General features: G+C 36.3%; 1 protein-coding gene across 2 annotated transcripts; it reads left to right on the plus strand.

Moving 5' to 3' along the window:
- The first annotated feature begins 2342 nt into the window (after window positions 1-2342).
- Window positions 2343-7214, plus strand: LOC106647928 (TBC1 domain family member 25). Of its 2 annotated transcripts, none has more exons than XM_014364504.2 (9): window positions 2343-2975; window positions 3052-3161; window positions 3228-3323; window positions 3392-3551; window positions 3628-4282; window positions 4357-4738; window positions 4814-5237; window positions 5331-5581; window positions 5670-7214. In XM_014364504.2, exons 1-9 carry the CDS (start codon window positions 2934-2936, stop codon window positions 6064-6066), a joined length of 2517 nt encoding a protein of 838 aa, XP_014219990.2. In that variant the 5' UTR covers window positions 2343-2933; the 3' UTR covers window positions 6067-7214. The 2 variants fall into 2 exon arrangements, with proteins under 2 accessions (XP_014219990.2, XP_089446320.1); XM_089590194.1 differs by having other exon boundaries at window positions 4826-5237.
- Window positions 7215-11918: the final 4704 nt, after the last annotated feature.

The raw sequence follows: 11918 nt of genomic DNA on the forward strand, positions 1-11918 counted from the left end.
TTTCTTGGATTCTTAGAAAGCAAAATTTTTAAATTTGAATTTTTAATATAAAATACTAAAATTAATTCTATACTGAAATTATTAGTTACTTTATAAGTATAATCAAAATTAACAGCGAAGGTGTAAATATACTTTTTCAAAAGGAAAATTATCTACATGCACAAATTCTGTGTCTACGGTGAGACTGCATAATCATAAAAGATTGTGATCATCCTGTCAGTGAGCATGAAATAAGCCCTATTGTATTGAAAACTGATTTTGATTATTATTATGATCATTATCAAATGGTGATGGATCAGTTATTTATAAATTGTTAGTACTTGCTCATGTATGTCAAAGGCTACTTGAAAGAATTTTCACATCATGTAGTGTTGTATTGTATTTATAAAATATCAGTGCAGTACCTCATGTATGTAACTAATTTCAATATTCTACAAAATAATACAAAGCCCTGTAAATTCAATACTTTATGTTTCGAACACAACATCAATCACTTACGTTATATTTATTTAATAAGTGATGCAGCAACACTAGTTTAAAGGAAGCATATATATATAGATGGTGCTGTACTTAAATTGTTGCTGAGTGAATAGTAGTAAAACTATATAATGAAACCTACATATTTTACCAAAATATTTAAATGAAATAAGGGGTTCACATACACGTGGGTAATGTATCATTGTATCAAACCCTCGCTTTGTAATAAGCTAATCATCCCGTTTTATTTTCCCAACTCATTAGTGCCTAGAACTGCTCATTTCTCATTAACTTGACAGACTGCATTTATAAGTATATGTTGGTTACAGTCTATACTTCCAAAGCTACCGAACCGTCATCAATTTATGGATAGTCTGCTGGTGGAATGAGTATTCATCGTTTAGTCTCGTTTGCCTGTTGCACTAGGTGTAATCCGCAATCGCCGCCAGCCAGTTAAGACTTACTTTTACACCAAAGATCACAACACAAACACCAAATACTAGTCAAGAACTACCTACATAAGAAAAATATACAAAGCTCTGGCTAAACAATTTAATACTTAACGTTCTCAATGCAACATAATAATCTGATACTTATCAAACAATTGTTAGCATTTCAGTTAATAAAAATAACTTGCTCATTGAATACTGACAAGCTCTACATGTAAATGATTAATCCTAAAAGATCATGATGATACCTAAAGATAAACACGAACTTTATGACATTACACATTCTCAGTAGTGCATGAAGTAAATGTCCAGTAATAATTTAGTATGAAAACTTTTATAAATAACTGTAGAAGAATAAAAAAGTAACAGAGGTTAACTTACACACAGATGTATGAAACGAAATAAAATGCTTCTATTCTTTTGTTAAGACAGACAATTTTTTTTAATAATCAAGCATAACAAAAGTTAATTAACAGAAAATCAATTGCTTAGTTGCACTAAATGCGATTAACTGGTAAAACAAATCTTCAGCAACATGACGGGTTGTATCACATGCATTGCATATGTATTACATATGTGATACATATGTGTTACATGTAAATGTGATGGAGACCCATCCCTGCCCCAGGGTGATATTACATAGTCTGGCAGTCTGCAGACTGGCAGAATCGCGCTAAGTTTAAATTATGTTTAAATTATAACATCTCAGAATAATTTAGTAAAATAAAGAAAAAATTGTAATTATTGTCATAACAGAATAAAGGCTTAGTTACAATTAATTTCATTTAAAATAAAAGGTGTCAAATATTATTTAATAACTTTTTTTATAGATTTATGTTAACATCGTACAGCCGGTCAGTAGGGTCACTGATGTAACCTGGTATGTATAGCAAAATGTAACTATGTAACTATGACAAAACGTTTTTCGTCGACTTTTTATCATAAATATTAGTTAATAAAGAAATGCAAATGTATTACGATAATTATTTCTTTGCTTACGTAACAGGTTTTAAATATTAATATTGAAACATATTTTAAATTTGGCACGATTCTGACAGTCTGCAGACTGCCAGACTCCATGTAATCTCACCCTTAACTCATGGTGGCGATTGAGGATTGATTACACCCGATTAATTACTTAAGGTGATGAATTTTGGAAGCTGCAAGCTCTCTGTAGGCTCTCTGCCACCATACCCCTTGTATACGACATGGTGAATATTTGAAGTTTCCAGAGTATAAGCTTTGAGTTTAAATCTCTACAAGAGTGTTAATAATTACTTAGATTATGTACAATACACAGGTGCAGAAAATTGTAGATAAGTGCATCAAACAAATAATTATGTGTAATTTGTAAAATGATAACTTGAGTCGACGAATCAGTAGGACTTGAAAATGATTGAGAGGAATACTTAAAATCCGAAGTTTATATTACCCCGCGCTAAATTAACACGGCATGCCACAGAGTCGCGGTGCATGTTTTGCTCCAAAAAAGTCGAAGCCCAAAGGCTCAAACAAACGTAAGCTCAGTGCTTAATTTGTTGATAAGACTTAAGTATATAAACACGAATTAGTGAGCAGTTGAGTACGATTCGTTTACTTGTAGGTATATGTAAAGTAATAATTCCTGCTTCACTTTCTTAAAATGCATTCGCTTTATGCACCGCACGCTCCGTTGAATCTTACCTTGTAAGTATTGATGAGGTGCATTTATCTGACTTTTCGCTTCCCTCGCGTTTTTTTGTACTGTCAAGGAAATCATACGTTTACAAAAAGAAAAAAGGAAACTAAGTGATAAATAGTTTTTATTTGTAACATCTGCAGTTTTTTTATTCATATGGAAAGCACAAGTAATACCTTGAGAGTATGGCTAATGGTGTTCATCGATTTGTTAAAGTGACTGTTGCTCAGGATATAAACTATTACACCATCAAAGTGAAAAATAAAGTAAGCAAGAGGCAACTGTGATATGCATAGTCACATTAATCAAGTGGATAGCTTATCACCAACATGTTTGGGTGTCCTAGAGATGCTGTTAGAGTCAAAGTCAAGGTACTTCATCTTTTGTATTGATAGTATGTTTGATATGCTGCACTCCAGATGATTCTTATTTTTCGTTTTATTTCAGAAATGTGAAAACAAACATGATCCAGAATACAGAAAGTTTAGCGTGGATCCCCAAATAACATCTATTGAGGTTCTGCAGAGCATTTTAATAAAAGCATTTGACATCAAAGGGTATTTTCTAGTCATCTTAATACTTAAAGTATGAGACACAACTTCTATTAAAAATTTTCATTTCAGAGAGTTCACAGTTTCATACAGAGCAATAGATGATTATGGTGCAGAAACTTATTTATTTTTGTTATCAGATTGGGATTTGGATGCTGCTTTCATAAGGTAAACAATACAGGCATGTAAAATTTTCAAACAGTCTCTTTCACCATAAACATCTTACACATTTACAGTGCATCAGAACCATATCTTTACTTACTGGTAAATGTTAAACCCTTTGGAGAAGCAAGTGAGTGTGAGAGTGAGTGTGAAAACGTTCAACATGTGGTACCTAGATCAGAATTCGGCTTTACATACAAGACCCCCAGATTACCTGGTATTATTATGAATAAGGTAAATGAAAAAAAATAATGTTCACCAATGACTATATCTTTCTGCTTTTCAATACAGTTCTGATTAATTTATTTAGATGGAAAAAACTTTGAATTATGTACAAAGAGCTTTAGGAAATTTCGGAGAAGATTGTATCCAAGCCAGTAATCAGCCGCCTCGCCCTCCTCTGACAGATGCAGAGTTTCGCGAATTTCTAGATCCCATTGGACAAATCACTCAGTCGAAAAAATTGCGTGCCGCGATTTATTTCGGGGGCATCGAACCTAGTCTGAGAAAGGTGATTTGGAAGTCACTTCTTAACGTTTACCCAGCGGGAATGTCAGGACGCGAAAGGATGGACTACATGAAGCGGAAGTCTCAGGAGTACACGAGTCTTAGGGACGCGTGGAAAAATTTAATGCAGAGCGGTCAGAATATCGGCGACTTGGCTTACGTGACGAGTATGGTGCGCAAGGACGTTTTGAGAACAGATCGGCATCATCCGTTTTATAGTGGATCGGACGATAATCAAAACACCGCGAGTCTTTTTAACATTTTGACGACGTATGCGTTGAATCACCCCATCGTTAGCTATTGTCAAGGAATGAGCGATCTCGCCTCGCCGCTTTTGGTAACGATGTGCGACGAGAGCCAGGCTTACATTTGTCTTTGCGCACTGATGTCGCGACTAAAAGACAATTTTATGCTCGATGGGATCGCTATGACAACTAAATTTGCACACTTATCCGAAGGTACAATGAGTATTTACGTTGTATTTTATCGTCTGCGTATTACAAGTAGTTATTCTTATATTTTTAAATTTAAGGTCTACAGTATTACGATCCCGAATTTTATGCCTATCTTAAAATGCACCAGGCCGACGATCTTCTGTTCTGCTACAGATGGCTGCTTCTAGAAATGAAACGAGAGTTCGCACTCGATGAAGCGATGAGAATGTTGGAGGTTTTGTGGGCCTCTTTGCCGGCATCACCACCACCCAATGGGGAGCTCGGCCTGGCAGACGTGAGGTTTCCACCCCCAACGCCTCCTCCCAGTCCGAACGTTAAGCAAATTCGAGAAAACGCTTACACCAAAGTCTGCGCTCTCAGACGACAAAGTTCCGCAGCGAGCATCAGCGGTGCAAGAAAACGAAATGTTAGCACCGATGAGCCAATCAAAGAAAACAGCACGAACGAAGTCTCCAAAAAGTAATGAACCCAATCAAAAATCAAATATGTTGCATTTCGTGTTCTTATTTTTACACACCAATGTAATTCTTTCAGAAACGAATTAAGGCTCATCAGGCAACAGCTACCGGATCCCGAAAGTGAGTCCCCCGACAATGTGCGGAACAAAAAAAGTATTCCTACCGAGAAGTGCCTCAGCGTGGACTCTGCGACTAGTCCAAATCCAAATAAACGATTTACCCCGTTGTTAGAGCTTGAAAAGCGGCTAAGTCCCTCGAACAGCTTGGATCAGCCGTCTAAAGCTCAAGAGGGCAAGTGCGCCCGGGTTGTTAAAAATCTCAACGAGTTTCTGAATTTCACGAGCCTCAACAAGAGCAGGATAATGCCAAGTGATGATTCCGAGCCTCCAGCTAGAGTGACAAACGATGCAAATTCCCCTGAAGATTTGACCGATTTCTTTCCCATGACCACGTCGATGACGAGAGAGCTGCGTCTGGAGCTCGAATCACTAGATCGTCAGGTAGGGCACGATTTTCATAATATTTATTCATCATTATATTTTAATACGTGACAACTGTATTCTTATTTACTATGAAAATTCGCTTGATAAAAGGTATTTGGACCTTTACCTCCACTCAACAATCAATCCTATGATGGTATAGTGTCCAAGCAAGAATGTGAAATGACTGAATTACCCAAGTATAGTCCCGCAACGGACGTTTTTATTTGGGAAAATCCTTTGCATACACTACAGAACAAGCAAAATCCAACTACTCCGGACGATCTAGCCGACGGGGAAATTTTAGAAGATCAAAACGGAGTCAAGTCCGTTACCCCCATTCGCTTATTAAAACGTACAACGAGGTGAAACATTAGATTCTGTTACATAAAAATACACCTTGTGGCACATTTATTTTCAATCGTTTGATTATACATGTATGTTTGTTGCAAGATGTGATGATATTTCGGACAGTGATGGATCCGATAGTTGGCCGACACCGACTCCATCTGTAATAACGGATCTGATAACTCCACCTGTAACTCAGGAGCAGTGCGAAGAGGTAACCGAATTAACGGCTGGTGACGATGATCATCCTGGTAGCGATTCGTTACCTCCTCCGAACGAGTTTGGCGGTGGAAATCCGTTTTTAATGTTCCTGTGTATAACTTTGCTGTTGCAACACAGAGATTTTGTTATACGCAATCAAATGGATTACAATGAAATGGCAATGCATTTTGATAAAATGGTGCGCCGTCATAACGTGAATAAAGTTTTAAATCAAGCACGGCAGCTGTTTGCGGGATACTTAAAGAGACATGCAAATAAATCAGAATTTATTAACGTGTAAAAATATTTCCTATGGGGGTTTCAAAAATTCGTTTGATAAATTACTCTCACTTATTTTATTAATGATAATTTTTTACAAAAATATTATGTGATTCTTACATTAGGAATCATTTTTATTGGTATATAAACCACGTCGCTTTATCTACTCTGTGAACCTCGCCCAAGTAGTATTTTTTGACAATGTTCTCGTAAAAATTAATCTTTTATAAATCCTGTACGTCCGTTCATATCGTTACTCCATCCAACTCTACTGAAACTTTGCTTCTATCCTGAAACTAATCAATATTAACACATTCAACATTTGATAAAAAATATTTTAAAATTTCTCCCTCACAGCTTGTATATTCCATATATTTCTTTAAACATTTTTTTTGCCTGTATACGTTCTAGTACTATTTCTCCTTTTTTAGTTTCCAACTCATTACACTGATAAAAAGTAATCCGGCAATCATTCTCACCGATCTTAGGAAATTTTAAACAACAATCAGAATCTGAAATACCGATCGTCAATGTGAAATTCGAAATTAGAGGAATTTGACTACATTTAATCCATTCTTTATCAAATGTTTAATATAGTAGACATAATTAATTAAGTCTTGGTTGCAACATTACAGTTGAAGAAAGCTGATGAAGATGACCTATTTTAATAAGCTTTCGAATGTGATGTACAAATATTGAAATCATGGTTTCGGGCTCGTATGCCTATATTGATTCAGCTACTTGGGTGAGGCAGTACTTATTATGGTATCAGCTACTTAGCCAAATCAGCTATCCGTATTCGCTATGCGTTTGTCATTATGGTGCTGGTTGTCAGTTTTACTCGTAAGTATTCTTGCTGGAATTTAAAGAACTTTTGTTCTGTAATATTTAACCCAAAAAGTTGTTGATAACAAGGGCAGCACCATAAATGCGCATAGCGAGTATTGGGTTCCAAAACGAGTAAGACTTCATATTTCAGTTATTGTCAGCCTTTGAAATGACAAATTCAACAAATGTCGTGTTATTCCGCCACACTTTGTCACTGCCTTTAAGTGCTGCTGAACGCTATTGATGTATAAGCAGTTGTGGACTTTTAATATTTTTTCTACCTTAGTTTTAATATTAGATAGTATTTCTTATGTTTTACATATAACTATTATGTATTGCGAGCAAAAGAGAAATAAGTACTTTTAATGATTTTCTTCGTAGCATGATGATTTAATTATTTGTTACGAAACTAATAATTTATTGAAGTAAAAGTTTTTTTTTTTTTTTTTTAAGTTCGTTGGTAAATCGCCAGTTGATTAAAATTTTTAACAAACATTGTTATCTTTATAGTTTTTTTTTTTAATATCAAGGATAAAAAAGCGCGCAACTCCAGTTATTAGTAAGAATTAGATAATAAATATTTGTTTATTGATAAAAAAAGGTGATTATTTTTAAATTAAAATACATGTTAGTAGTATATGTTATTGCACAAAAATTGTATACTTTAATTCAAAAGTAAATGAAGAAAAATGATAAAAAATAAAGAAAACCCCAAACAATTGCGAATTTATGAATCGAATGAACATGAAATTTTAAGTTAATCACGTACAACAATTTTGTATGACAAACAGTGACGAGTTAACGAAAAAAAGATGATAAATATACGATAACTTGTTATAGAAAGTACATGATCTTTTTTTTTTATATTACAAAGCTGTCGTGAAAAAACTCATTGATACTTAACAATAAGTACAAACAATGGATCTTATTGAACCCTATCGATTTGTTTGATCTAAAATGTCAGTCTCAATGTCTCAAAGCCGAATAAGATACTGTCGTAGATTATACTTTGACTTTGCCAGTGTAGGTATTGTTAGACATCTCTATTGAATAGAATACCAAGTTTTGTATAGCAAAACAAAGAAGTACACATTGTTTTCAATGAAATTTTGAAATTCAACTTTCAAAACTCAGTTGGGTGATGAAAGAACTACGAAAATAATGTCCGAACTAAAATAGATGAATTCTTTTGCATGATGTTTCGAAAGACTGAGTACCACAAGAAAAAAATAAAATAAAAAATCGTACTAAACAAAGTGTAAATAGTTCCAATAAAAGAAGTAGTGTTGAGCGTTGATTCGTTAGTTGAAAAACGTGAAAGAGATTTCCGAACTGGATGGACTTTAAAAACTACAAATCGAAATAAAGAATTCGAAATGACCGCAATGAATTCTTTCCACTTGCATTTGCATATCTTGGACCTGAAATTAAAAGTTTATGTAAGAAATGAAGTAACTCTTGACAAGCTTACGTATTCTGAGCAAATTTATGCGGCAATTTTCGTCGACCGTGACCTTTTACCAAGAATAGTTTAAAAGAGAACAGCCTTGTATGGCGAAAAACGATATTTTTTCATTTGTTATACTAATAAGCATCGAACGTTTAGCAAAGATGTGAATCGGCAAGCGAGCAGGCCACAGGATAGTACACCAACGGGCTAGTTACACTGCTGGATGCACCATATTATATACTAATAATATTAATAATAAGGATAATAAGAGTAATTAATAATAACGCTCGAGTGACGATGAAAAAGTAAATATGAAATAAAATCCAACATAATAAGTAAAATTTAAAAAAATGTAATAGAGAGAAATGGTGCGTAAGTATGACAGATGCATACGAGGAGCTTTTTAGAGAAAAGCTTGATTCAATTTAAACAGAGCTTTTTTAATGCACGCAAGAAATCACACCGACCGAGGATAAAGATACCACGAATTATTACCGACCACTAGTAAAATTAAAAACCAAACGCGATCTGCACTAAAAATAACTGACTATCGGTAATGTAGGATATTTGGTTGCCAACCGTAGATAATCCGCGCCAATTTACGTATTGGAACACCGCAAAGATATAAATATCAGAGTGTAGTCTTTTGCTCTCGCGATGTCTCTAGTTGAATCGATTTTTTGTCCCAGTATCGGTTCAACAATCAAGCATTTCCGTTCTTCACCGCACTCGTAATGCACAACCGCATAAATACACACACAAACACTTGTTCTCCCTCAAAAGTATGCCTTTCCAGGTAAATGTGTGTAGCAGAGCTGCAGGGTGTACAAAGTGGACGGGGGTGTGTATATCCATATAAATATGCACGCCCCCGCGCGTGGGCGTATTCTCGGCCCTATGTCACCCGACGACGCGGCTACACGGCTGCGTCTTATCAGCGCCGGAGCATCGCCTTGTCTCGCGTACACGCACCCGTGCGGACGCGGTGCCATTCTTTTTACTCGACGGGGTCGATTTATATTTTGCAAAGTTACACATAACAGGGGGAAGGCGGTTTATCCTGCCGAGGGAACGAGAGGCTTATTTATCGACCCGATGAATTAGTTTTCAGGAGCGACTTGACCAAGTCTTTTTTTTCCTTTCTTTCGTCTTCCTTAGGGAGATAATAATAACTGGCGATGTGCCGCCTATACCCTATTGGAGTTTCGTATTTATATATGTATGGTAATAACTTAGTTGGTGTATGTACGTAGAGCTGCCATATACATCGTACGAGGGCTTCGTCGCATTCACAGTTTTTCTGTTATTTTCCTCACGTGTATTCTTAAAATAGTAGTTTTCGTCACAGAAGCGCCAAAGCCAACAGGGCTATTTTGCAGTTACAGGGGCCGTAGGGTAGTCCTAGTTACTTGGATGGCGCTTAACTGTCGAAAAATTCATTTACTTACTTCTGGTAATGGTGAACCAGCCATTCAATCTTATATTAATTTTCAGTGCTGGCAAGATGATTGGTTGGAAACATGTAATATTTTGCAGCAGTTTATAATTATTAATTTTTTACGCTATGCTAGACGATAAATTTCACTCGAACAAAAATGAATTTGAGGCTCACAGGCGCTCGCGTACAACTTGGTCATTGACTTGTCTTGAGCCAAGAGCTTTGACCATAACTCGTGTAGCCGTATTCAAGCCGTATGCACGTGAGTACTTATATGCAAAAGTGTCCTAGGGAGACCTCATGAGAATTTTGCTTTCACTTTTGCACAAATTTTTTTTTTTTTTTTTTGATGAATTTATTGTGTTCCATAAGCGACCGAGCACAAAAGTTATAAATTGCGACGATGGTCCAAGAGTGTAGAGCATTTTTTTTTTTTTTTAGTTTTTTTCTGCTGCCTACACAGAGTTATGTACACGTAAAGAATGGATCCTCGTGCAAGAGCGATTTCTTCTGCGGCCTCCTTTGCTCGATCGGGCAAATTTTTGCGTCCGTGCACAAACAATTAAATTATTTTTATCGAGTCCTCGATTGTTATTTTCTACCCTCGCAGAGCTATTTATTTTTTCAAAAAGCTTCAAGCGCTCGAGTAATTTCTCTTTGATTCGCCATATTATAACGAGTCAACTTGCGAATTTTAGTACATTTCTGAAAAAAAGAAAAAAAAAAAAATGATTAATCGCGAACGTTTCAAGGAGTATCGAGTAGACAAAGGTTTGATTACTCTAACGGCGACGAATCAATTTACAAGGTCACCCCCGCCATCTTCCTACATTTATAGTTATACGCATGCAACTGCACTCGGCAAAGCGACAGCATCGATTCCATGTAAACAGCGCGCGAATCGCACTGTTCGAGTCTCAAAAAATGCGCACTGAGTGCGTAAGTAAAAAGCAACATTGAACGAACGAAAAAAAAAAAAGAAAAGGATCTGGCGAAGGGGAACGATGAGACACGCGAACTCTCGAGATCGGATCACTAGATTTTATTAAAGCTCGGTCGGCTGATGGGCTTACTAAAAAAAAAAAAAAGTAAATGGAATCGATCGGCTCTACAACTTACCGTTTAATCCATATACACCGGCAAGAGGGTAAACATTTAAATGAACCTGCTGACCGCTGAATCTACAAAAGCGCGACAAGAGTCCGCTGTTCGCATAGAGCTGTCACACACGTGCAGTTAATTAATTCGAGGAGATAGGCAGCGTGGCTGCATAGGTAGATAATTGTGTTTGTTCCTTCGAAATAGGTGGTCGGAGGCGGGGAGGGGTAGGAGAGAGAGAGAGAGAGAGAGAGAGAGAGTTAGCCGTACAAGAGCCGTCGATTGGCCTCACCAAACTCGCGTACACACGCGAGGTGATTTTGCATGCATGGTATGCATGTATCGACGGTGTTGGGTGTGCCTCGCGTATCGAACCAAAGTGTCGGGTGTTGAAGTTACACCAACTGTATTACATGCACGCACGATAAAGCTGCACCGATCTGTAATATGTATACCTACATTGTCGATTGGCCCAACTGCTTCTTTGTTGCACGAGATGTATACGCGCATGCATGTATAAATACTAATCGCGTATACAGAGGTATAAGTATAGATAGCCGTTCTCGAAAACGCGCAAAAACCTACATCGGCACACATCAATTTTTAAGCTTTTGGTTTAATTTTCTTCATACCCATGAGTATAAAGTATATGAAGCAAAGAACATTTTACATTTATGTAGCTAAATGCGCATGCAATCATTGCCAATGATACTTATTGGGGTGGCCTTAATACACGTACACTCCCAACAATCAACATCTACATGGTTATCGAGAAAATAAATAAACTATACTGTATTAAAATTATTTTCCGGGTATTTTTGCAATGGAAAATGTTTATAAGGCAGTACATGAGTATACTTGTCGCTGTGCAATTATTGACAATCAATGGTAAGTGTGCCACAATATGAAACATTTTCTAAACAATCGGTTAGGACATGTTTAGGTTGCATTCATTTCTTCATCCAAGCAACGACAAATGGTCTAGTCCGAGCCTTTGCTATTACAGTATAATAACACGTGTTTAGCCGAAATTGTTGTACTCAATGGGTAAGATTTAAAT

Source organism: Copidosoma floridanum, unplaced genomic scaffold, assembly GCF_036245765.1.
Source record: "Copidosoma floridanum isolate Cflo_tuat_1 unplaced genomic scaffold, Cflo_Japanese_pri ptg000012l, whole genome shotgun sequence".
NCBI lineage: Eukaryota > Metazoa > Arthropoda > Insecta > Hymenoptera > Encyrtidae > Copidosoma > Copidosoma floridanum.

Coding starts and splice junctions, on each gene's coding strand:
- LOC106647928 (XM_014364504.2), top strand. CDS start 2,934: ATGTTTGGGTGTCCTAGAGATGCTGTTAGAGTCAAAGTCAAG. Junction 3,162..3,227: donor AAAGCATTTGACATCAAAGG/GTATTTTCTAGT, acceptor TTTTCATTTCAG/AGAGTTCACAGTTTCATACA. Junction 4,739..4,813: donor ACGAACGAAGTCTCCAAAAA/GTAATGAACCCA, acceptor TAATTCTTTCAG/AAACGAATTAAGGCTCATCA.